Source organism: Pseudophryne corroboree, chromosome 3, assembly GCF_028390025.1.
Source record: "Pseudophryne corroboree isolate aPseCor3 chromosome 3, aPseCor3.hap2, whole genome shotgun sequence".
Lineage (NCBI taxonomy): Eukaryota > Metazoa > Chordata > Amphibia > Anura > Myobatrachidae > Pseudophryne > Pseudophryne corroboree.
In genome coordinates, this window is record NC_086446.1 from 301,249,880 (window position 1) to 301,277,429 (window position 27,550).

The following is a 27,550-nucleotide window of genomic DNA, read 5'->3' on the forward strand; positions in this document are numbered from 1 at the left end:
GGATATTCACAAGATATACTCTAATAAGTATTTCTCTGACGTCCTAGTGGATGCTGGGAACTCCGTAAGGACCATGGGGAATAGCGGCTCCGCAGGAGACTGGGCACAACTAAAGAAAGCTTTAGGTCACCTGGTGTGCACTGGCTCCTCCCACTATGACCCTCCTCCAAGCCTCAGTTAGATTTTGTGCCCGGCCGAGGTTGGATGCACACTAGGGGCTCTCCTGAGCTTCTAGAAAGAAAGTATAGAATTAGGTTTTTTTTCTCTGACGTCCTAGTGGATGCTGGGAACTCCGTAAGGACCATGGGGAATAGCGGCTCCGCAGGAGACTGGGCACAATTTTTTGTTTAGGCGGGACGCCATCATGTCCACCTTTGGTTTTTCCCAACGGTTTACAATCATGTGGAAGACTTCTGGGTGAAGTCCCCACTCTCCCGGGTGGAGGTCGTGCCTGCTGAGGAAGTCTGCTACCAGTTGTCCACTCCCGGAATGAACACTGCTGACAATGCTATCACATGATTTTCCGCCCAGCGAAAAATCCTTGCAGCTTCTGCCATTGCCCTCCTGCTTCTTGTGCCGCCCTGTCTGTTTACGTGGGCGACTGCCGTGATGTTGTCCGACTGGATCAGCACCGGCTGACCTTGAAGCAGAGGTCTTGCTTGGCTTAGGGCATTGTAATGGCCCTTAGCTCCAAAATATTTATGTGAAGTGATGTCTCCAGGCTTGACCACAAGCCCTGGAAATTTCTTCCCTGTGTGACTGCTCCCCAGCCTCGCAGGCTGGCATCCGTGGTCACCAGGACCCAGTCCTGAATGCCGAATCTGCGGCCCTCTAGAAGATGAGCACTCTGCAACCACCACAGGAGAGACACCCTTGTCTTTGGTGACAGGGTTATCCGCTGATGCATCTGAAGATGCGATCCGGACCATTTGTCCAGCAGGTCCCACTGGAAAGTTCTTGCGTGGAATCTGCCGAATGGAATTGCTTCGTAGGAAGCCACCATTTTTCCCAGGACCCTTGTGCACTGATGCACTGACACTTGGCCTGGTTTTAGGAGGTTTCTGACTAGATCGGATAACTCCCTGGCTTTCTCCTCCGGGAGAAACACCTTTTTCTGGACTGTGTCCAGGATCATCCCTAGGAATAGAAGACGTGTCGTCGGGATCAGCTGCGATTTTGGAATATTGAGAATCTAACCGTGCTGCCGCAACACTACTTGAGATAGTGCTACCCCGACTACCAACTGTTCCCTGGATCTTGCCCTTATCAGGAGATCGTCCAAGTAAGGGATAACTAAAACTCCCTTCCTTCGAAGGAGTATCATCATTTCGGCCATTACTTTGGTAAAGACCCGGGGTGCCGTGGACAAACCAAACGGCAGCGTCTGAAACTGATAGTGACAGTTCTGTACCACAAACCTGAGGTACCCTTGGGGAGAAGGGTAAATTGGGACATGGAGATAAGCATCCTTGATGTCCAGAGACACCATATAATCCCCTTCTTCCAGGTTCGCAATCACCGCTCTGAGTGACTCCATCTTGAATTTGAACCTTTGTAAGTGTTCAAGGATTTCAGATTTAAAATAAGTCTCACCGAGCCGTCCGGCTTCGGTACCACAAACAGCGTGGAATAATACCCCTTTCCCTGTTGTAGGAGGGGTACCTTGATTATCACCTGCTGGGAATACAGCTTGTGAATGGCTTCTGCTGCAGCCTTTTTCCTCTCCCTCTGCCACGGGGCAGAAATGAGTCTTTTGCCCGCTTGCCCTTATGGGGCCTAAAGGACTGTGTCTGATAATATGGCGTCTTCTTATGTTGAGAGGCTACCTGGGGTAAAAATGTGGATTTCCCAGCCGTTGCCGTGGCCACCAGGTCTGTTAGACCTACCCCAAATAACTCCTTCCTTTTATAAGGCAATACTTCCATATGCCTTTTGGAATCGGCATCACCTGACCACTGTCTTGTCCATAACCCTCTTCTGGCAGAAATGGACAGCGCACTTACTCTTGATACCAGTCGGCAAATATCCCTCTGTGCATCACGCATATATAGAAATGCATCTTTTAAATGCTCTATAGTCAGTAATATACTGTCCCTATCTAGGGTATCAATATTGTCAGTCAGGGAATCCGACCAAGCCACCCCAGCACTGCACATCCAGGCTGAGGCGATTGCTGGTCGCAGTATCACACCCGTGTGAGTGTATATACATTTTTAGGATATTTTCCTGCTTTCTGTCAGCAGGTTCTTTAAGGGCGGCCGTATCCAGGGACGGTAGTGCCACCTGTTTAGACAAGCGTGTGAGCGCTTTATCCACCCTAGGGGGTGTTTCCCAACGTGCCCTATCCTCTGGCGGGAAGGGGTATGATGCTAATAACTTTTTAGGAATTAACAGTTTTTATCGGGGGAAACCCACGCATCATCACACACTTCATTTAATTCCTCAGATGCAGGAAAAACTACAGGCAGTTTTTTCTCACCCAACATAATACCCTTTTTAGTGGTACTGGTATTATCAGAAATATGTAAAACATTTTCCATAGCCTCAATCATGTAACGTGTGGCCCTACTGGAAGTCACATTCGTCTCTTAATCGTCGACATTGGAGTCAGTATCCGTGTCGGCGTCTGTATCTGCCATCTGAGGTAACGGGCGTTTTAGAGCCCCTGATGGCTTTTGAGACACCTGGACAGGCACAGGCTGAGTAGCCGGCTGTCTCATGTCATCAATCTTTTGTAAAGAGCTGACACTGTCACGTAATTCCTTCCATAAGCTCAGCCACTCAGGTGTCGACTCCCTAGGGGGTGACATCTCCATTACAGGCAATTGCTCCGCCTCCACACCATTTTCCTCCTCATACATGTCGACACAATCGTACCGACACACAGCACACACACAGGGAATGCTCTGATAGAGGACAGGACCCCACTAGCCCTTTGGGGAGACAGAGGGAGAGTATGCCAGCACACACCAGAGCGCTATATATATACAGGGATAACCTTATAGAAGTGTTTTTCCCCTTATAGCTGCTGTTTTATTAATACTGCGCCTAATTAGTGCCCCCCTCTCTTTTTTAACCCCTTTCTGTAGTGTAGTAACTGCAGGGGAGAGCCAGGGAGCTTCCCTCCAACGGAGCTGAGAGAGAAAATGGCGCCAGTGTGCTGAGGAGATAGGCTCCGCCCCTTTTTCGCGGACTTTTCTCCCGCATTTTTATGGATTCTGGCAGGGGTTAAAATACATCCATATAGCCCTGGGGGTTATATGTGATGTATGTTTGCCAGCCAAGGTGTTTTTATTGCTGCTCAGGGCGCCCCCCCCCAGCGCCCTGCACCCTCAGTGACTGCAGTGTGAGGTGTGTATGAGGAGCAATGGCGCACAGCTGCAGTGCTGTGCGCTACCTTGGTGAAGACTGATGTCTTCTGCCGCCGATTTTCCGGACCTCTTCTTGCTTCTGGCTCTGTAAGGGGGCCGGCGGCGCGGCTCTGGGACCGGACTCCGAGGCTGGGCCTGTGTTCGGTCCCTCTGGAGCTAATGGTGTCCAGTAGCCAAGAAGCCCAAGCTGGCTGCAAGCAGGCAGGTTCGCTTCTTCTCCCCTTAGTCCCTCGATGCAGTGAGCCTGTTGCCAGCAGGTTTTATTGCTGCTCAGGGCGCCCCCCCCAAGCGCCCTGCACCCTCAGTGACCGGAGTGTGAAGTGTGTATGAGGAGCAATGGCGCACAGCTCATATATATACATATACTCATTGTTCCGGATTGGCCAAGAAGAGCATGGTATCCGGAACTTCAAGAAATGATGTCAGAGGACCCATGGCCTCTATCGCTCAGACAGGACCTGCTGCAGCAGGGGCCCTGTCTGTTCCAAGACTTACCGCGGCTGCGTTTGACGGCATGGCGGTTGAACACCGGATCCTGAAGGAAAAGGGCATTCCGGAGGAAGTCATTCCTACGCTGATAAAAGCTAGGAAAGAAGTAACCGCAAACCATTATCACCGCATATGGCGAAAATATGTTGCGTGGTGTGAGGCCAGGAAGGCCCCAACGGAAGAATTTCAGCTGGGCCGGTTCCTGCACTTCCTACAGTCAGGGGTGACTATGGGCCTTAAATTGGGTTCCATTAAGGTCCAGATTTCGGCTCTATCGATTTTCTTCCAGAGAGAATTGGCTTCACTACCTGAAGTTCAGACTTTTGTTAAGGGAGTGCTGCATATTCAGCCCCCTTTTGTGCCTCCAGTGGCACCTTGGGATCTCAACGTGGTGTTTGATTTCCTAAAGTCACATTGGTTTGAGCCACTGAAAACCGTGGATTTGAAATATCTCACGTGGAAAGTGGTCATGTTGTTGGCCTTGGCTTCGGCCAGGCGTGTTTCAGAATTGGCGGCTTTGTCATGTAAAAGCACTTATCTGATTTTCCATATGGATAGGGCAGAATTGAGGACTCGTCCCCAGTTTCTCCTCAAAGTGGTATCAGCTTTTCATCTGAACCAACCTATCGTGGTGCCTGCGGCTACAAATGACTTGGAGGCTTCCAAGTTGTTGGATGTAGTCAGGGCCCTAAAAATTTATGTTTCCAGGACAGCTGGAGTCAGGAAGACTGACTCGCTCTTTATCCTGTATGCGCCCAACAAGTTGGGTGCACCTGCTTCTAAGCAGACTATTGCTCGCTGGATCTGTAGTACGATTCAGCTTGCACATTCTGCGGCTGGACTGCCGCATCCTAAATCAGTGAAAGCCCATTCCACGAGGAAAGTGGGCTCTTCTTGGGCGGCTGCCCGAGGGGTCTCGGCTCTTCAACTTTGCCGAGCTGCTACTTGGTCAGGTGTAAACACGTTTGCAAAATTCTACAAATTTGATACCCTGGCTGAGGAGGACCTTGAGTTCTCTCATTCGGTGCTGCAGAGTCATCCGCACTCTCCCGCCCGTTTGGGAGCTTTGGTATAATCCCCATGGTCCTTACGGAGTCCCCAGCATCCACTTAGGACGATAGAGAAAATAAGAATTTACTCACCGGTAATTCTATTTCTCATAGTCCGTAGTGGATGCTGGGCGCCCATCCCAAGTGCGGATTGTCTGCAATACTTGTATATAGTTATTGCTTAATTAAAGGGTTATTGTTGAGCTATCTGTTGAGAGGCTCAGTTGTTATCATGCTGTTAACTGGGTATTGTATCACGAGTTATACGGTGTGATTGGTGTGGCTGGTATGAGTCTTACCCGGGATTCAAAATCCTTCCTAATTGTGTCAGCTCTTCCGGGCACAGTATCCTAACTGAGGTCTGGAGGAGGGTCTTAGTGGGAGGAGCCAGTGCACACCAGTAGTCTAAAAGCTTTCTTTATAGTTGTGCCCAGTCTCCTGCGGAGCCGCTAATCCCCATGGTCCTTACGGAGTCCCCAGCATCCACTACGGACTATGAGAAATAGAATTCTTATTTTCTTCCATTTCTGGAAGTCTAGGCGAAGCCTAGCCAATAAGGGGTTAAAATTTAGGGAGAATAATTTAGATAAATCGTTGGTCAGTAACACGCCCAAATATTTTAATTTGTGATCGTGCCAGGTAAAGGGGAAGGCATGTCTCAGCTCCTCTACTATATCAGGAGGAGTAGTTAAATTCATGGCAATAGATTTGGAATAATTCATTTTGAAGTTGGAGAGGGCTCCAAACTTCTCAAATTCTACCATCAGGTTTGGCAAAGAAGTGACCGGTTTTGAGATTATAGCGAGTAGGTCGTCAGCATATAAAGCCAGTTTGTATTCAGTCCTCTTCACCAGCAAACCCGAGATATTCGGGTTAGCCCTAATGCTTCGAGCTAATGTTTCCATGCAATCGGACAAAGAGCAATGGAGATAATGGGCAGCCTTGACGTGTGCCATTGGAAATAGGAAAGGAATCGGAAAGGGAGCCATTAATCCTAATTTTGGCGGACGGGGAAGTATAAAGAGAGAGGATTCTGTGAAGACAGGCGCCACCGAGCCCAAGATGCTTCAGTATACCAGCCAGAAAGTCCCAGTCAACTCTGTCAAATGCTTTTTCAGCATCGGTAGACAATATGATTGATGGGGATGAAAGCTGGCCGGCATAGTGAATCATGCTGAGTACTTTAGAGGTGTTATCTCTAGCCTCTCGGCCCAAAACAAATCCAGCGTGATCTCCATGTATCAGACCAGGTAATAATAATTTAAGGCGGTTTGCAATCAGCTTGGCAAAAAGTTTTATGTCTATATTTAATAGTGAAATTGGCCGATAACTGGAGCAAAGACTAGGGTCTTTACCCTCCTTGGGTAAAACTGCAATATGGGCTTCTAGAGATTGTGGGGAGAAAGGCGATTGTTCTGATATAGTATGAAAGGCTCTAGTGAGTAAAGGGACTAATTTCTCTTTAAAAGCTTTATAATCCGCAATGGTATATCCATCAGGGCCGGGACTTCTGCCGTTGGGAGAAGATTCAATAACTTTCTGAACCTCCTCAGTGGAAAAAGGGGCATCTAGATCTTCCACTTTTATGGATAGCGTGGGGAAGTCTAAGGCCCTTAAATAGTCAGCTATGGCTGTTTGATGGGACAACTTGTCAGGTCTTCCGGTCGGACCAGAAAGGTTATACAGAGTGGAATAATATGCCCTAAAGGCCCTAGCGATGTGAGGTGTCTCATGTTGGGGCTGACCGTGACTATTTTTAATTGTGTGAATAAAAGTAAGAGCGCGTTGCTCTCTAAGGGCTTTGGCCAGTAATTTCCCAGGTTTGTTGCCCCATTGGTAGTATCTGCTACGGCACTTCCGATAAGAAAACCTGACAGAGAGTAGCTTATTCAGATCTGCCCTTGCAGCTTCGAGATCAGCATAATGTTGTGGGGTTTGGGATTTCTTGTGTAGAAGCTCGAGAGATTGTATTTTAGACAATAAATCACCCCGAAGTTTCTCTCTCTGTTTTTTACGGAAGGATCCTAACTGGACACAAACCCACCTAATGACACATTTGTGTGCTTCCCATACTGAGACTTTAGAAATGTCATCCAAGTCATTGGTACAGATATAAGAATCTAAAGCGTTGTCGATTCTAGACCGACAGTCTGCGTCCTGCAAAAAAGAGTCGTTAAAACGCCAGGACCATTGGCGATGCGCACTGGGGGGCAAGCGTAAAGTGAGGTAACTGGGGCATGATCTGACCACACAATCTGTCCTATAGAGGCATCAGTAAAGAGGTGTAAGTGCCGGTGGCTCAGAAACAAGTAATCAATTCTGGAATATGTCTGATGTGGGTGTGAGAAAAAGGAGTAATCTATCTCCGTAGGATGTGTCAGTCTCCATGTGTCAATCAGCTGGTGGTCGAGCAGGGCGCGCCTCATTCCCCTATGCTCCCTCTCCGGCCTGCAAGAGATCTTTTTAGAATTGTCCTGGCTGGGATCTAGGGTCCAATTTAGGTCACCTCCCATCACCACCACTCCCTCCAGGAGAGGTTCCGCATTCTCTAGAACTGATGACAAAAAGGAAGGTTGTTTAGCGTTGGGAGCGTATATATTCAAGAAAGAAAACCGTTGACCATGTATATCGCATTTCACCAGCAACCCCCTACCCTCAGCTATTCTATGGGAAGCAACATTAAGGACAGGCAGGTGGCGAGCCAGTAATATAGCCACGCCTAATGTCTTACCAGCAGAATTATTAGACAGGAAAACATGAGGATAATAGTGACATTTTAGGGACGGCACGTGTCCCATCTTGAAATGTGTTTCCTGAATAAAAGCAACATCAACTTTCTCATCTCTAAGCCATTTAAGAAGTTTAGACCTTTTCTCAGGAACATTTAACCCTTTGACATTAAGGGTAGTTACATGTAGGTCATTCATCCCCATTGTCAGGCGGGCCTAAATGCTTCGCAATAGTCTTCCCTACGTCAGACACTGAGGGAGGGGAAGGAAGAGTAGCAAGGGAAGGAAATAGAAAAAAAGAGAAAGTATAGAAAAGAAGAAAAAAAGATGCAGCGTGGGAACCCACGCCGTAAAGTACTTTGACATTAAACAGAGATGATAATACTACAAAAAGGACAGCTGCAAAAAGGACAGGAGCGGAATCCTGCCGACTCCCAGTCCAAAGAAACAGGGGATGCAGCATAGTGGGGGGCCCAGGACAGCGACCATCCACAAAATAGAATCTAAACAAATATATAGTATTACCGAAATGTGCACAAAGGCACAAGTGAAACAAAAAATAAAAATATGAAAGCTTATATAAAAGTGTGTATATAATCTCTAAGCTATCAAACCCGGTTTCATACAGGCTGAGCAATTGTGTATATGAGCATCGCCATCAACATAATATATACAGCATGAAAAAATAAAATATAAATTCAAAAATAACATGTCGATGATGCCTCATCTCTTATCTAAGAAACCATAACGACTATAAACTGTTACAAAGTTACAGGAACCGATCTCACGTGTGAGCAACACAGAGCACTATTTAAGAGAAAGAACTCAGTGCATAACATGGGTAGCAAGAGAATTCACGTCCGCTCGGGATGAGACCTCTCATTCAGGGAGGCTTTGAAGAACGTGAACCCGGAGTGGTTCCCCGCGTCCGTGGGGAACGTACTTGCTGCCACGCGTCGTCTGGAGGGAGCACAACCGGTAGGTCTGGTAGGAGGTGAAAGGCGTCCCAATCTGGTAGCGGTACCGGAGGAATTCCCAAGGTCGTAAAGAAGGCCTGTAAGTCCGAAGGTCTAGAGAGACTCGCGACTTTGCCACCATGAGAAACCTGGAGGGAAAAAGGGAAGCCCCATCTATATTTCAGCTCGAGTTTCCTGAGAAAGTCTGTAAGAGGCTTCAAGGCTCGACGTTGTTGTAGGGTCGACCAGGCAAGGTCAGGAAATATCTGAATCTTGTCCCCTTGAAAGTCAATGCTGTCCAGCTGACGGGCCGACCTCATTATTTCCTCTTTTTGGACATAATAATGGAGTCTGCAAATCACGTCCCGCGGTCTGTCAGAGGGCAATCCTCTGGGACGGAGGGCTCGGTGAGCTCTATCAAATATAATGTCCTTGTTCGGATCCAGGTCGATAATTTCTCCAAATATCGTGGTTAAGGCCGCTGTGAAGTCAGCCTGTTGAACACTCTCCGGTAAGCCCCTGACTCTGATATTATTTCGCCGGCCATGATTATCCATATTCTCAATACGTGATTTTAGAAATGAGATTTCTCTATCGTCCTTGTGGATGCTGGGGTTCCTGAAAGGACCATGGGGAACAGCGGCTCCGCAGGAGACAGGGCACAAAAAGTAAAGCTTTCCGATCAGGTGGTGTGCACTGGCTCCTCCCCCTATGACCCTCCTCCAGACTCCAGTTAGATTTTTGTGCCCGGCCGAGAAGGGTGCAATCTAGGTGGCTCTCCTAAAGAGCTGCTTAGAGAAAGTTTAGCTTAGGTTTTTTATTTTACAGTGAGTCCTGCTGGCAACAGGATCACTGCAACGAGGGACTTAGGGGAGAAGGAGTGAACTCACCTGCGTGCAGGATGGATTGGCTTCTTGGCTACTGGACATCAGCTCCAGAGGGACGATCACAGGTACAGCCTGGATGGTCACCGGAGCCGCGCCGCCGGCCCCCTTGCAGATGCTGAAGTAAGAAGAGGTCCAGAATCGGCGGCTGAAGACTCATGCAGTCTTCTAAAGGTAGCGCACAGCACTGCAGCTGTGCGCCATTTTCCTCTCAGCACACTTCACACGGCAGTCACTGAGGGTGCAGGGCGCTGGGAGGGGGGCGCCCTGGGAGGCAAATGAAAACCTTTTTTGGCGAAAAATACCTCACATATAGCCCCCAGAGGCTATATGGAGATATTTAACCCCTGCCAAGATTCACTAAATAGCGGGAGACGAGCCCGCCGAAAAAGGGGCGGGGCCTATCTCCTCAGCACACAGCGCCATTTTCTCTCACAGAAAGCCTGGAGAGAAGGCTCCCAGGCTCTCCCCTGCACTGCACTACAGAAACAGGGTTAAAACAGAGAGGGGGGGCACTGATTTTGGCGATATTGAGATATATATAAAGATGCTAGAAGGGAAAACACTTATATAAGGTTGTCCCTATATAATTATAGCGTTTTGGTGTGTGCTGGCAAACTCTCCCTCTGTCTCCCCAAAGGGCTAGTGTGGGTCCTGTCCTCTGTCAGAGCATTCCCGGTGTGTGTGCTGTGTGTCGGTACGTGTGTGTCGACATGTATGAGGACGATGTTGGTGAGGAGGCGGAGAAATTGCCTGTAATGGTGATGTCACTCTCTAGGGAGTCGACACCGGAATGGATGGCTTATTTAGGGAATTACGTGAGAATGTCAACACGCTGCAAGGTCGGTTGACGACGTGAGACGGCCGACAAACTATTAGTACCGGTCCAGGCGTCTCAGAAACACCGTCAGGGGCGTTAAAAACGCCCATTTACCTCAGTCGGTCGACACAGACACAGACACGGACACTGAATCCAGTGTCGACGGTGAATAAACAAACGTATTTCTCATTAGGGCCACACGTTAAGGGCAATGAAGGAGGTGTTGCATATTTCTGATACTACAAGTACCACAAAAAAGGGTATTATGTGGGAGTGAAAAAACTACCTGTAGTTTTTCCTGAATCAGATAAAATAAAATGAAGTGTGTGATGATGCGTGGGGTTACCCCGATAGCAAATATTGGCGTTATACCCTTTCCCGCCAGAAATTAGGGCGCGTTGGGAAACACCCCTTAGGGTGATAAGGCGCTCACACGCTTATCAAGTGGCGTTACCGTCTCCAGATACGGCCGCCCTCAAGGAGCCAGCTGATAGGAAGCTGGAAAGATATCCTAAAAAGTATATACACACATACGGTGGTTATACTGCGACCAGCGATCGCCATCAGCCTGGAGATGCAGTGCTGGGTTGGCTTGGTCGGATTCCCTGACTGAAAATATTTTATTCATATAGAGCATTTAATAGGATGCATTCTATATATATGTACGTGAGAGGCACAGAGGGATATTTGCTCTCTGGCATCAAGATAAGTACGTTGTCCATATCACCCAGAAGATGTCATGGACACGACAGTGGTCAGGTGATACAGATCCCATACGGCACATGGAAGTATTGCCGTATAAAGGGAAGGAGTTAGTTGGGGTCGGTCCATCGGACCTGGGGACCACGGCAACAGCTGGGAAATCCAACCTTTTTACCCCAAGTTACATCTCAGCTGAAAAAGACACCGTCTTTTCAGCCTCAATCCTTCCTTTCCCATGAGGGCATGCAGGCAAAAGGCCAGTCATATCTGCCCAGACATAGAGGTAAGGGAAGTAGACTGCAGCAGGCAGCCCCTTCCCAGGAAAAGAAGCCCTCCACCGCGTCTGCCAAGTCCTCAGCATGACGCTGGGGCCGTGCAAGCGGACTCAAGGTGGGGGGGTAGTCTCAAGAGTCTCAGCGCGCAGTGGGATCACACGCAGGTTGACCCCTAGATAGTACAAGTATTATCCCAGGGGTACAGATTGGAGAGTCGAGACATCTTCTCCTCGCAGGTTTCTGAAGTCTGCTTTACCAACGGCTCCCTCCGACAGGGAGGCAGCATTGGAAACAATTCACAAGCTGTATATCCAGCAGGTGATAATCAAAGTACCCCTCCTACAACAAGGAAAAGGGTATTATTTTTCCACACTATATTGTGGTACTGAAGCCAGACGGCTTGGTGAGACATAGTCTAAACTGAAATCTTTGAACACTTACATAAAAGGTTCAAATCGAGATGGAGTCACTCAGAGCAGTGATAGCGAACCGGAAAAAAGGGGACTATATGGTGTCCCTGGACATCAAGGATTACCTCCATGTCCAAATTTGCCCTTCTCAACAAGGGTACCTCTGGTTCGTGGTACAGAACTGTCAATATCAGTTTCAGACGATGCCGTTTGAATTATCCACGGCACCCCGGGCCTTTTACCAAGGTAATGGCCGAAAAGATGTTTCTTCAAAGAAAAAAGGCATCTAAATTATCCCTTACTTGGACGATATCCTGAAAAGGGCAAGTTCCAGAGAACAGTTGGAGGTCGGAAGAGCACTATCTAAAGTAGTTCTACGACAGCACGACTGGATTCTAAATATTCCAAGAATCACAGCTGTTTTCCGACGATACGTCTGCTGTTCCTAGGAATGATTCTGGGCATAGTCCAGAAAAAGGTGTTCCTCCGGGAGGAAAAAGCCAAGGAGTTATTCGACCTAGTCAGAAACCTCCTAAAACCAGGCCAAGTATCAGTGCATCAATGCACAGGAGTCCTGGGAAAAATGGTGGCTTCTTACGAAGCGATTCCATTCGGCAGATCTCAGGGGATTTGCTGGACGAATGGTCCGGATCGCATTTTCAGATGCATCAGCGGATAATCCTGTCTCCAAGGACAAGGGTGTCTCTTCTGTGGGGGCTGCAGAGTGCTCATCTTTTAGAGGGCAGCACACTCAGCATTCAGGACTGTGTTCTGGGGACCACGGATACCAGCCTGAGAGGCTGGGGAGTAGTCACACAGGGAAAAAATTTCCAAGGAAGTGTGGTCAAGTCTGGAGACTTCTCTCCACATGAATATACTGGAGCTAAGGGCAATTTACAATGCTCTGAGCCTAGGAAGACTCCTGCTTCAAAGTCAACCGGTGCTGATCCAGTAGGACATCATCATGGCGGTCGCCCACGTTATCAGACGGGGCGACACAAGAAGCAGGAGGGCAATGACAGCAAGGATTCTTCGCTGGGCGGAAAATCATGTGATAACACTGTCAGCAGTGTTCATTCCGGGAGTGGGCAACTGGGAAGATTTCCTCAGCATAAATGAATTCCACCCGGAAAAGTGGAAACTTAATCTGGAAGTTTCCACATGATTGTAAACCGTTGGGAAAGACCAAAGGTGGTTATGATGGCGTCCCACCTGAAGCGCCAGGTCAAGAGACACTCAGGCAATAGCTGGGACGCTCTGGTAACACCGTCGGTGTACCAGTCGGTGTATGTGTTCCATCCTCTGCTTTTCATACCCAATGTATTGAAAATGATAGGAAGGAGAGGAGTAAGAACTATACTCGTGGCTCCGGTTTGGCCAAGAAGGACTTGGTTCCCGGAACTTCAAGAGATACTAAGAAGGGTCTTGATTCGGCAAGAACCGTGTCTGTTCCGGGACTTACCGCAGCTGCGTTGACGCCAAGGCGGGTGAACGCCGGATCCTAAGGGAAAGAGGCATTCCGGAAGAGGTCATCCCTACCCTGGTCAGAGCCAGGAAGGAGGTGACCGCACAACATTATCACCACTTAGGTGAAAATATGTGCCAGGGTGTGAGTCCAGGAAGGCTCCACGGAAGAATTTCAACTAGGTTAATTTCTACAATTCCTGCAAACAGGAGTGTCTATGGGTCTCAAATTGGGTCCATTAAGGTTCAAATTTCGGCCTGTTGATTTTCTTCCAGAAAGAAATTGGCTTCAGTTCCTGAAGTCCAGAAGTTGTTAAGGGAGTACTGCATATACAGCCCCTTTGATGTCTCCAGTGGCACTGGGCGATCTCAACGTAGTTTTGGGATTCCTAAAAAAATCACATTGGTTTAAACAACTCAAATCTGTGGATTTGATATATCTCACATGGAAAATGACCATGCTGTTGGTCCTGGCCTCGGCCAGGCGAGTGTCAGAATTGGCGGCTTTATCTCACAAAGCCATATCTGATTGTCCATTCGGACAGAGCAAAGCTGCGGACTCGTCCCCAGTTTCTCCTTAAGGTGGTGTCAGCGTTTCACCTGAACCAGCTTATTGTGGTACCTGCGGCTACTAGGGACTTGGAGGACTCCAAGTTGCTGGATGTTATCAGGGCCCTGAAAATATAGTTTCCAGGTTGGCTGGAGTCAGGAAATCTGACTTGCTGTTTATCCTGTATGCACCCAACAATGCTGGGTGCTTCTGCTTCTAAGCAGTCGATTGCTCGTGGGATTGGTAGCACAATTCTACTTGCACATTCTGTGGCAGGCCTGCCACAGTCTAAATCTGTTAAGGCCCATTCCACAAGGAAGGTGGGCTCATCTTGGGCGGCTGCCCGAGGGGTCTCGGCATTACAACTTTGCCGAGCAGCTACGTGGTCGGGGGAGAACACGTTTGTAAAATTCTACAAATTTGATACCCTGGCAAAAGAGGACCTGGAGTTCTCTCATTCGGTGCTGCAGAGTCATCCGCACTCTCCCGCCCGTTTGGGAGCTTTGGTATAATCCCCATGGTCCTTTCAGGAACCCCAGCATCCACAAGGACGATAGAGAAAATAAGAATTTACTTACCGATAATTCTATTTCTCGGAGTCCGTAGTGGATGCTGGGCGCCCATCCCAAGTGCGGATTATCTGCAATACTTGTACATAGTTATTGCTAACTAAATCGGGTTATTGTTGTTGTGAGCCATCTTTTCAGAGGCTCCGCTGTTATCATACTGTTAACTGGGTTCAGATCACAGGTTGTACAGTGTGATTGGTGTGGCTGGTATGAGTCTTACCCGGGATTCAAAATTCCTCCCTTATTGTGTACGCTCGTCCGGGCACAGTACCTAACTGGAGTCTGGAGGAGGGTCATAGGGGGAGGAGCCAGTGCACACCACCTGATCGGAAAGCTTTACTTTTTGTGCCCTGTCTCCTGCGGAGCCGCTGTTCCCCATGGTCCTTTCAGGAACCCCAGCATCCACTACGGACTCCGAGAAATAGAATTATCGGTAAGTAAATTCTTATTATCGTCCCGTTGATGAGATAGCACCTCCCGAAATTTAGTCAGAGAATCCACATTAGACGATTCATGGCGTTCCAGGACATCGACACGGGTCGCAACTTGGGACATATCTTGTCGGAGCGCTGTCACTTCCTGAGTGATGGTGGAAAGCAAGCGAGTCTCCAAGGCTGAGAAATCATGTTTCGTGGGGAGTGTCTTTACATGAGACAATATCTCGCTTATCTCCGCAGACAGAGAGAGGGCCTGTGGGGGCGACGGAGTCTCAGAGGATGTCATGTCGACCACCGGTCCGTGCAGATTCGGAGAGGTCGGGACAGTAGAGGAAGTAGCGAGAAGTGAGGTTGGAGTAGTTAAGAACTGACGCAGGTCTGATGAGTGTCGGTTCGCAGGGGATGGGGTCGCGTCCGGCTTGGTCTTGGCCTTTTTTTTCTTTATCCCTCTCACCATGAGATCGGTCTTCAAGGAAAGCAGTATATAGTTACACTTTCACATATCTTCGGCAGTATGAAGCATGTGGGCCGTCACCGTGCAAGAGCCCCCACGTGGTCTTAGGGCAGCATCAGGCAGGCAGACGCATAGCTAGGGCACCATATGTCAACTCACAGTGACAGGACATCCGACTTGGTCTGATTGAGGTGTCTCTGCGGGACACTACGTGTTAGAAAATACTCTGCCACACCACCGCTTCACGGTGTTATAGATAAATGACGGCAGCGGGTGGCAGGCTGTGTGGAGATCACTGAACGGGGAACCGGCTGGTGCAGGTACTTGAATGGGTGGATGGGGGGGGGGGGGGGGGCACTTTAGCCAGAAGAATATAGCTAAAAGGTCTGTGTGACCTATCCTTATCTGTGTACCCCTCTCCCTACCTTTGCCTGGTCACACCAGGTCACTGGTGCGTTTATTTCTGGAGGCCCAGCAGGAGAGAGATTCAGAAAGTGCTTCTGACTAAATTAAAATGGCCGCCGGGCGCCCGCCGGCGCCGTCCCTCGCGGCTTGTCTCCGGGTCCCCGTCGGGCGGAAGTGTGCTGCAAACAGCCGGCAGCCAGGAGATGCTTCTAGCCGCGGTCAGCGGCTAGCGGAGGTGAAGAGGACGGATCTCCGGGGGAAGTCCGCGGCATGAGTTATGGGTCCCGGAACTATCTCCGGCGTAAAAGAATACCTGAGGCCCCGGCTTCGGAAGTCCCCGTAGGCCGCAACCCGCAGGAGCAGTGAAAACTGCTCCCCGATTCCGCGGCACCTCGGGGGGGGATTAGCAGGGGCCACAGGAGGGACAAGAAAGGTATTGGGGCGGATGAGAGGGTTCTGGGAGTTGAAATATATATTTTATTAGCTGCTGGTCCCGGGAGCTCTGTGAAAACACAGCTGCCTCCTTCAGCAGCTAGACCACGCCCCCATATCACCTTAGTTTAACAATAAATCCTTTCCTCGAAATATGTCCGTCTCCCTGGGCACAGTTCCTATAACTGGAGTCTGGAGGAGGGGCATAGAGGGAGGAGTCAGTGCACACCATTTTTGAAAGTCATCAAGTGCCCAGTGTCTCCTGCGGATCCCGTCTATACCCCATGGTTCTTTTGATGTCCCCAGCATCCTCTACGGACTAAGAGAAAAGGATTTATCGGTAGGTATTAAAATCCTATTATATAGGGGGCGCCCTGGGCAGCATGAAAGCTATTGAAACTGGCATAATAAGGGGCATAAGTTGCTGAGGCACAGTCCTACCCCCGCCAGTATAAAAAAATTACCTCATAAATGCTGAGGAGAAACGTGCCGTTAAGGGGGCGGGGCTTCCTCGGTCAGCCAGCACACTGCTCAGTGCCATTTTCTCTCCTTCCAGGCTGCAGAGAAGAACGCTGGTCCTCCTCCACTGCTGATCAAGTATCCGGGTGCAAAACAGGGGGGGCCACAGTGAATTTGGTGCTATATAATTGATTAACATTATAAAAGCGCTGCGCGTCAGTGGGCATTTTGTGTTCACAGACATTGTGTTACTGGTGCTGGGTTGTGAACTGGCAAATCCTATCTGTGTCCTTCTGACAGATTTTACTGTGAGTCTGTCCCCTATAAGTTCCGGAGTGTCTGTGGAGTGGTTGTGCACATGTGTGACATGTCTGATGGAGCCATTTTAGGGACACAGAGTTGTAATGTGGTGGCGCTGCCGGCACCACGAGCCTGAATGGGTGAAAGAATTACGTGATAGTGTGAATCATATCCGTAAGAGATTGGATAAGTCTGAGTCTCATGCAGAAAGCTGGAGAAAATCAGTGGAAGATGTGATTTTTCATAGTCCTGCTTTTTCATCCATAGACGACCCCTCTGGGTCACATAAGAGACCATTTGCACAAATAGTACATACTGATACTGACACAGACTCTGATTCCTGTGTCGACGATAGTGATGCCAGGAGGATAGATCGTAAATTGGCAAAAAGCATTCAATACATGTTTGTTGCTATAAAGGAAGTTACGGAAGCTCCTCCTGTACCTCAGGAGAAGGCTTATTTTTATAAAGAAATTAAAATTAATGTAACTTTCTCTCCTTCTCATGAGCTAAATACCTTATGTGAGGGAGGGTAAACCCTGAAAAGAAATTTCAGGTTCCCAAAAGGATTCAGGTTGCTTATCCTTTCCCGGCAGGACAGAAAAAGGTGGAAGTCACCCCCCGTATTAGACAGTGCCCTGTCAAGGTTAACTAAAAAGGTGATTCTCCCGGCACCTGGGACGGCTTTACTGAAGGAGCCGGCAGACCGCAAGTTGGAGAGTACGTTAAAATCTATTTATGTGGCCAATGGTACATTGCTCAGGCCCACCATTTCTTGCGCATGGGTGAGTAGGGCTATCGAAAAATGGTCAGATAACCTGTCATCGGAAATTGACACTATAGATAGAGACGAGAAACTTTTAACGTTAGGCCATATCAAAGACGCTGCTGCATACATGCTAGAAGGCATGAAAGATATTGGACTCTTGGGTTCAAAAGCCGCTACCATGGCAATATCAGCTCGGAGGGCGTTGTGGATTCGCCAGTGGAATGCTGATGCAGATTGCAAAAGATATATGGAGGCTCTCCCGTATAAAGGTGAGGCCTTGTTTGGAGATGGGCTGGATGTATTAGTCTCTGTGGCTACCGCAGGTAAGTCGACATTCTTGCCTTATGCTCCTGCACCGGCGAAAAAAACACATCACTCTCAGATGCAGTCCTTTCGGCCCAACAAATACAAAAAGGCCAAAGGTTCCCCCTTCTTTGCAGGTAGAGGAAGGGGAAAAGGAAATAAATCCGCAGCGTCTCCAGGATCGCAGGAGCAGAAATCAACCCCTGTTTCTGCCAAATCTGCAGCATGACGCTGGGGCTCCCTTGTGGGAGTCCGCTCGAGTGGGAGCACGTCTGAAACTTTTCAGTCAGATCTGGCTTCAATCTGGCCTGGACCCATGGGTCTTACAAATAGTGTCCCATGGATACAAACTGGAGTTCCAAGACGTCCCCCCATCCCGATTTTTCAAATCGACCTCGTCAGCTTCTCCTCCAGACAGAGAAGTAGTAACAGCTGCAATTCAAAAATTGTCAGGATCAAGTCATTGTCCTGGTACCCTTGTCACAGCAAGGAGAAGGGTTTTATTCAAACCTCTTCGTAGTACCGAAGCCGGATGGCTCGGTCAGACCAATTTTAAACCTGAAAATCTGAAGCTCTGCCTCAAAAGGTTCAAGTTCAAGATGGAATCTCTGAGGGCAGGGATTTCCAGTCTGGAGGAAGGGGACTTCATGGTGTCAGTAGACATAAAAGATGCTTACTTGCATGTTCCCATTTATCCTCCTCACCAAGCTTATCTGAGATTCGCAGTACAGGATTGCCATTACCAGTTCCAGACGTTGCCGTTCGGGCTCTCCACGGCACCAAGGGTGTTCACCAAGGTGATGGCAGAGATGATGGTCCTCCTTCGACAACAAGGAGTCAATATAATTCCTTACCTGGACGATCTCCTGATAAAAGCGAGATCCAGGGAACGGTTGGTACAGAACATTGAACTCTCCCTGTCAGTACTCCAACTACACGGTTGGATTATGAATTTTCCTAAGTCACAATTGGAACCGACAAGATTGTCCTTTCTGGGGATGATACTGGACACAGAAGTACAGAGGGTATTTCTTCTAGTAGAAAAAACTCTGGAAATCCAGAGAATGGTCAAACAGATTTTGAAACCAACAAGAGTGTCAATATATCAATGCATTCGGTTGTTGGGGAAAATGGTGGCGGCCTACAAGGCCATACAGTTTGGCCGGTTCCATGCCAGAGTATTCCAGTGGGACCTGTTGGACATGTTGTCCGGATCCCACCTATACATTCACCGGAAGATAATCCTGTCCTCCAAAGCCAGGATTTCGCTCCTGTGGTGGCTACACAGTTCTCACCTACTAGATGGATGCAGGTTTGGGATTCAGGACTGGGTCCTAGTAACCACGGATGCAAGTCTCCGAGGCTGGGGAGCAGTCACACAGGGGGAAAGCTTCTAAGGAAAATGGTCAAGTCAGGAAACCTGCCTTCACATAAACGTTCTGGAATTGAGAGCCATGTACGCTTCTACAAGCGGTACATATTCTTCAAGATCAACCCGTGCAGATACAGTCGGACAATGTAACAGCAGTCGCGTACATAAACCGTCATGGCGGAACGAAAAGCAGAGCGGCAATGGCAGAGGTGACAAAGATCCTCCTCTGGTCAGAAAGACATGCAAGAGCTCTGTCAGCAATTTTCATTCCGGGAGTGGACAAATCTAACTCTCTCTGCACATGTTATATCTGCCTCCCCTGCAGTGCACATGGTTTTGCCCAATTGCTAACTAAATTCCTGCTGCGATCAACTTGGAATTACCCCCATTGTTAATGTGCTAAATGACTATACTATTATTATTATTATTTCATTTTATTTATAGGGCGCCACAAGTGTTTCGCAGCGCCGTACAAAGGACAGTACAGGGAGACAAAACTTAGCATAACAGTAAATAAATAACAAAAATGGAGTGCAGGTAACAAAGAGCACCACAATTCTCAAAGCATAATACACCTTAGATGTATGTAGCGAAGGAGTAATCATTGTACTACTTGGGTCTGGCGGCCATAGATAGAGTGGGGCCATTTACCAGCAGGAGAAAAAGCTGGTAAAGATGGTCGCTGAGTGAAATGTTTCAAGAAGAGGGCTTAGACAAGAGGAAAGAGGGCCCTGCTCTGAAGAGCTAACAATCTAGTGGGGAGGGGCAACAGATGATATGAGGTGCAAGCAGGTAGAAGCCTGATGGTGGTATGCGAACAAAACAGAGATGTCCAAGGCATGGGGCAGGGGAATGGAGGAGCAGCCTAAGGACTAGGTTATGCATTGGAGGGGTACGCTTTGATCAATAGGTGGGTTTTCAGTGCCCGTTTGAAGCTTTGCAAGGTCGGGGAGAGTCTAATGGAGCGGGGGAGCGCATTCCACTGAAGGGGTGCAGCACGGGCAAAATCCTTAACTCGTGCATGGGAAGCAGTGACCAAGGCAGAGGAGAGGCGACTAGCTGCAAATGTCTGGTTTTTAAAGGAATATCTACATAGGTGTATAGAGGCCTATTTCTAGCAACCATCTGTCCAGTGTTCTAATGGTACATTGTGTTTGCTAATTGCGTTGGATGATTAGAAAACCCTTGTGCAATTTTTATAGCACAGCTGAAAACAGGTTTGCTTGTTAGTGAAGCTATAAAACTGACCTTCCTTTGAGCCAGTTGAGTAACTGGAGCATCACATTTGTGGGTTTGATTATACTCTCCAAATGGCCAGAAAAAGAACTTTCATGTGAAACTCGACAGGCTATTCCATGCGAGAAATTGCCAAGAAACTGAACATTTCCTAAAACGGTGTGTACTACTCCCTTCAGAGAACAGCACAAACAGGCTCTAACCAGAGTAGAAAGAAGTGGGAGGTCCCGGTGCACAATTGAGCAAGAAGAAAAGTACATTAGAGTCTCTAGTTTGAGAAAGAGACGCCTCACAGGTCCTTAACTGGCAGCTTCATTAAAAAGGTACCCGCAAAATGCCAGTGTCAACGTCTACAGTGAGGAGGCAACTCTGGGATGCTGGCCTTCTGGGTAGAGTGGCAAAGAAAAAGCCATATCTGAGACTGGCCAATAAAAGGAAAAGATTAATATGGGCAGAGGAAGATTGAAAAAAAGTGTTATGGACAGACGAATCGAAGTTTGAGGTGTTTGGAACACACAGAAGAACACTTGTGAGATGCAGAACAAGTGAAAACATGCTAGAAGAGTGCCTGGCGCCATCTGTCAAGCATGGTGGAGGTAATGTGATGGTCTGGGGTTGCTTTGGTGCTGGTAAAGTGGGAGATTTGTACAAGGTAAAAGGGATTTTGAACCTTGATTTTGATCCTTTGAAGAAGGATGTATATCAATCCATTTTGCATTGCCATGCCATACCCTGTGGACAGCGCTTGATTGGAGCCACTTTCCTCCTCCAACAGAACAATGACCCAAAGCACACCTCAAAATTCTGCAAGAACTATTTAGGGAAGAAGCAGGCAGATGTTATTCTGTCTGTAATGGAGTGGCCAGCGCAGTCACCAGATCTCAACCCCATTGAGCTGTTGTGGGAGCAGCTTGACCGTATGGTACGCAAGAAGTGCCCATCAAGCCAATCCAACTTGTGGGAGGTGCTTCAGGAAGCGTGGGGTGAAATTTCTTTAGATTACCTCAACAAATTAACAGCTAGAATGCAAAAGGTCTGCAATGCTGTAATTGCTGCAAAAGGAGCATTATTTGACGAAAGCAAAGTTTGAAGGACAAAATCATTATTTCAGATAAAAATTATTATTTCTAACCTTGCCGGTGTCTTGACTATATGTTCTATTCATTTTGCAACTCATTTGATCAAGAAGTTAGTTTTCGTGTAAAATATGACATTTTCTAGGTGACCCCAAACTTTTGAACGGTAGTTATATATTATATATAGTTATACCATTGATCAATATATACTATAGTGACTTTTTATATACAGTAGGGGTTAGTGAACCTGTGAATAAGTTTACATATTCACTATATCGCTCTTCCTGTAAATGTTGTGTGTTATTACCTAATTACATCCAAGAGGTTTTAATTTGCTAATTAGACCACTATAAATATGAACAACATGGAGACTTAAATGACATCTTGGTAAAGTCCTTAGATAAAGACAAAACATGTTGATGAGACAGTCTTTGCTGTAAACCATTGACTTTTTTTATTCTAATTTCCTTCTGTAATCCCTGGAGCTATACCAAAGAAAACAGACTATCCTGTCCTGCACACTAATACCAACATAGTGTGAGGGAAGTGAATGAGGTACTGATGGCACCATTCAGGAGACTGGTTTGGCATTCAGTTACACCACACTAAATCAGCAACAGTCAAGTAAGCAAGTTTTAAACACACCAGCAGGTGTATCAAACGGAGGTGGACGGGGATCCGCTTCCATGACTCCGGGCCTACAACCTGGTGTACAGAGTGGTGGCAGACGGATAGAGAGCCCACTATTACAACTATCAGCTCCCAATAGGGGAAACCAGTTGCCATGCTGCTGCCAACCACCGGAGTATGAGAGCCCAAACACCAGTCATCTACGAAGTAACAACTACAAGCAGGTATTCTACGAAAGCCATATTTTTTTCTACTAATTCAGTATATATGCTTTCATGGGTAAATATCCCATAGAAAATTAAAATAGCATAAAGAATACAACATTTATTTAAAAAAAAAATGGTTCTCAAACTTCAACACTAATTATACATTAAAATTATAGAAATTATGCATTCATGCATAAAATAAGAGTAGTAGTAATTAGATTTATTTTATAAGTATTAAAACATACATTATGTACAAATAATTATACAGGTTGAGTATCCCATATCCGAATATTCCGAAATACGGACTTTTTGAGTGAGAGTGAGATAGTGAAACCTTTGTTTTCTGATGGCTCAATGTACACAAACTTTGTTTAATACACAAAGTTATTAAAAATATTGTATTAAATGACCTTCAGGCTGTGTGTATAAGGTGTATATGAAACATAAATTAATTGTGTGAATGTAGATACACTTTGTTCAATGCACAAAGTTACAAAAAATATTGGCTAAAATTACCTTCCGGCTGTGTGTATAAGGTGTATATGTAACATAAATGCATTCTGTGCTTAGACTTTGGTCCCATCATCATTATATCTCATTATGGTATGCAATTATTCCAAAATACGGAAAAATCCGATATCCAAAATACCTCTGGTCCCAAGCATTTTGGATAAGGGATACTCAACCTGTAGTTCATAATGGTCAACATATTTGAGGCATTAAACTTTCTTATACTTTTTTATATTTATGTCGCAACAGCTCAGGTTACTTCATTAATGGAATTTACCTTTGTTTATGTAGGGTTATCCAATTTTAGGTTTATCAAAGCTTTTCTTACAGGTTTTGGCCTGCTAGAGTGGACGGAGTTTTTGTACCTTTATGTACGTTCTGTTAGTTCTTGCCTTTCTAATGGCTTTTCTTTTGTTTAGTTGGGCAGAGCGCACTCCTAATCTGTGTTAAAATTCAATGTGTTGTGCGCTTTTTAAATGGATTGCACTTATATAAACATTTTTTTCAGGAACTGCAAAAGAATAAAGTGAAGAATGTATCACTTGTGCTTAATGTTATTTTTAAGTATGCGAACTATATGACCACAGATGGTGAAGAGTGGCTTACTACAGTGATTAAGCAGGGAATAGTGGAAAAGATAAGTATTTTTATTTGTATGTTTGTTACAACTTTTATTATCTTTAATGTGTTGTATGTCAAACCAGTTATATTAGAATAAAGACAAAACATTGTTATGTTTAATATAACACCATTTTTTTTTTCTTACATGGTTGCTTGGTTTGAAAAGATCAGAGACCTTTTAATGCATGCAGGAAATGTGAAGAATGAAGCTTTACTCACTCTAAGCGAAGATTACTTTGATGTAGTCATGGTAAGAAAATGTATGTTAAATTGAAAACATTAGCAGTATCTATTCAGTTCACTTGGGTTGACTTTTTTGTCTACCCAACAAAGTGAGCTTCCTGGACTTATGCGTGATAGTAAAAGTGACCGTGGCGCCTATGTCCCCGAATAGCAGCACCCCCTTGACCAGTGGTATTCCCCAATACCAGGACAGAATGAGAACATGCAAAAAAGAGGTCAATTAAGGTGTGCTGCTGTGTTGGTGTCTGGGAAGGTGGGGACAGCGTGCGGCAACATCACTTATGATGTTGTGCTGCCGTCAGTAGGTTCACACCAGGGAAGTGTCTGGGCCACCTGAAAGTGCTCAACGCTACCCAGGCAACGGCTGAGTATGGTGGGTGGTCTAAAGCAGTGGCCACAAAGCCCTCTCTTTGGCCCTTCCGTCCTTCCCTAGTACAACCAATGCAGCCAGTTTTAGACACTGAGCCTGTGCAGGGCACATCTGAGCTGGACCACCGTGTCCCTTGTTCCCAACGGTCCAATCTGTACGTGACTGGATGCAGTGTATGCAGCGGGCCCTGGGAGGCTTGGGCAGAATTAGTGTCAGTACCTTAGGCCGCCAGGGCCAGGAAAGGTATTTCTACTGCGGGGTACACTGGGCTCCACAAGGATAGACATTGAGGTGTAGAGTAGGATCTTGATCCAAGGTGATCCGAGGCACCAACAGGCTCAAAAGCTTTGACTGTTCCCAGAATGCATAGCACCGCCTCCTCTATAACTCCGCTTTCCTGCACAGGAGCTCAGTTTTGTAGTTGGTGCTTGCAGTAGAAGGCGTGTTACAGGGGGCTGCTCCAGGCAGCCTAAGAAAAGCTTTTTTTTGAAGAAAAGTGAAGTCTACAAGGGCTGCAGCAGAGGTTAGATGTAAGGAGACATTCCCTGCTGCAGCTCCGTCTCTCCCCCAGCGGCGCTGTACACTCCCGCGCCCTGGTTGCCGGGTACATACAGCAGGAGGCTCCGGTTTTCTTCTAGTCAGACACACACGACTGGGGCTCTCCGGGATCGCGTGGCCGCACTTCGGGAGGTGGTAAGTGGGTCCCGCTCGTGGGACCCATGATCCGGCGCGGCCGGTGGGAGGCTGGCCGCACGCACTGGTGTGGACACTGACAGTACAGGGACCCCACTAGGCCATCAGGGCAAGAGCACAGGTCGGTTTCTCTTATAAACCGTTTTTTTTATGCAGCCCACAGTACTGGTAGTGAAGTCCAGCAGGGGGATAAGGCTTAGACCTGTAGCCCCTCCCCCAGCTCCAGGGCGCCATTTAGAGTAAATGTTCCCGCCCTGGAGCTGTATATCTCTCTCCCTCACTCCCAGCAGTGTTTGGGCGCCATTACACTCAGTCACACTGTTCCTGGGACTTCTTGGACAAATCCTCCTCTGTAAAGCCGCCTGCATGTCAGCGCTGTGCATTTTACGGGACACTTAAGTATTCTACGTGTCTGTTGATAGTGCTAGTTAAGAACGAGTGCATTTAGTCAGGGTTATTTAGTACAAGTACCCTGTGATATACATCCAGTCTTTACTGTGCATTGTTAAATCTATTTTCTATATAGGTATATTGAATGGCTAGTCCAGTGCAGTATTATTGCCTGTCATAACTTCTGCATTGTACAACTGTGACTATATGTGTGTGCATTTGCCTGCTGTGTGACCTCTATTTTGTGTTTCTCACTCAGCTTGCTATCCATATATTCTATAACCTGAGGGGGCTAGGTGTGTCAGGTTTATCATTAATATAGGATATACTCCGTGTGTATTTTTCTCTGTGATTTTAGTCACCGTATCTCTCCTAAATTCCTGTTTGTGCGGACTACTGTTAAAGTCAAATTTAATTTCTCTGACGTCCTAAGTGGATGCTGGGACTCCGTAAGGACCATGGGGAATAGCGGCTCCGCAGGAGACTGGGCACAACTATAAAGAAAGCTTTAGACTACTAGTGTGCACTGGCTCCTCCCACTATAACCCTCCTCCAGACTTCAGTTAGAATCTTGTGCCCGGCTGAGCTGGATGCACACTAGGGGCTCTCCTGAGCTCCTAGAAAGAAAGTATATTTAGGTTTTTTATTTTACAGTGAGATCTGCTGGCAACAGACTCACTGCAGCGAGGGACTAAGGGGAGAAGAAGCGAACCTACCTAACAGGTGGTAGTTTGGGCTTCTTAGGCTACTGGACACCATTAGCTCCAGAGGGATCGACCGCAGGACCCGACCTTGGTGTTCGTTCCCGGAGCCGCGCCGCCGTCCCCCTTACAGAGCCAGAAGCATGAAGAGGTCCGGAAAATCGGCGGCAGAAGACTTCGGTCTTCACCAAGGTAGCGCACAGCACTGCAGCTGTGCGCCATTGCTCCTCATGTACACCTCACACTCCGGTCACTGATGGGTGCAGGGAGCTGGGGGGGGGGGGCGCCCTGAGGGCAATATAAGACACCTTGGCTGGCAAATCTACATCATATATAGTCCTAGAGGCTATATAGATGTAAAAATACCCCTGCCAGTATTCCAGAAAAAGCGTGAGAAGTCCGCCGGAAAAGGGGCGGGGCCATCTCCCTCAGCACACTGGCGCCATTTTTCCCTCACAGCTCCGCTGGAAGGAAGCTCCCTGGCTCTCTCCTGCAGTCTGCAACCTACAGAAGGGTAAAAAAAGAGAGGGAGGGCACTACATTTAGGCGCAGGATATATATATATATATATATATATATATATATATATATAAAGCAGCTATAAGGGAAAACACTCATTTATAGTGGGATCCCTGTGTTATATAGCGCTCTGGTGTGTGCTGGCATACTCTCTCTCTGTCTCCCCAAAGGGCTTTGTGGGGTCCTGTCCTCTGTCAGAGCATTCCCTGTGTGTTTGCGGTGTGTCGGTACGGCTGTGTCGACATGTTTGATGAGGAGGCTTATGTGGAGGCGGAGCAGATGCCTGTAAATGTGATGTTACCCCCTGCGGGGTCGACACCTGAGTGGATGGTGCTGTGGAAGGAATTACGCGACAGTGTCGACTCCTTGCATAAAAGGTTTGACGACATACCAAATGTGGGACAGCCGGCTTCTCAGCCTGTGCCTGCCCAGGCGTCTCAAAAGCCATCAGGGGCTCTAAAACGCCCGCTACCTCAGATGGCAGACACAGATGTCGACACGGATACTGACTCCAGTGTCGACGACGATGAGACTAATGTAACTTCCAGTAGGGCCACACGTTACATGATTGAGGCAATGAAAAATGTGTTGCACATTTCTGATGTTACCCCCGGTACCACAAAAAAGGGTATTATGTTTGGAGAGAAAAAACTACCGGTAGCTTTTCCTCCATCTGAAGAGTTAAATGAAGTGTGTGAAGAAGCGTGGGCTTCCCCTGATAAGAAGCTGGTAATTTCTGAGAGGTTACTAATGGCGTACCCTTTCCCGCCAGAGGATAGGTCACGTTGGGAAACATCCCCTAGAGTGGATAAAGCGCTCACACGCTTGTCAAAGAAGGTGGCACTACCGTCTCCGGATACGGCCGCCCTGAAGGAATCTGCTGATAGAAAGCAGGAGGCTATCCTGAAATCTATATATACACACACAGGTGTTATACTGAGACCAGCTATTGCGTCAGCATGGATGTGCAGTGCTGCAGCTGCATGGTCAGATTCCCTGTCAGAAAATATTGATACCCTGGACAGGGACACTATATTGCTAACCGTAGAGCATATAAAAGACGCACTTTTATACATGAGGGATGCACAGAGGGATATTTGCCGGCTGGCATCCAAAATTAGTGCAATGTCCATTTCTGCCAGGAGAGGGTTATGGA

The 27,550-nt window shown here is 47.4% G+C and overlaps 1 protein-coding gene across 9 annotated transcripts in view; it reads left to right on the forward strand.

The window, feature by feature from the left end:
- The window catches only part of SYCP2 (synaptonemal complex protein 2), a 1,046,702-nt gene that overhangs the window by 180,296 nt on the left and 838,856 nt on the right, over positions 1–27,550 (forward strand). For 7 of the 9 annotated variants that reach the window (XM_063959338.1, XM_063959341.1, XM_063959339.1 and 4 more), the window contains 2 exons: positions 23,366–23,494; positions 23,624–23,728. In XM_063959338.1, coding sequence (XP_063815408.1) covers positions 23,366–23,494; positions 23,624–23,728 — 234 coding nt within the window. Of the gene's footprint in view, positions 1–23,365; positions 23,495–23,623; positions 23,729–27,550 lie in introns of those variants that run through there. The other 2 variants (XM_063959345.1, XM_063959346.1) reach the window with 1 other exon arrangement.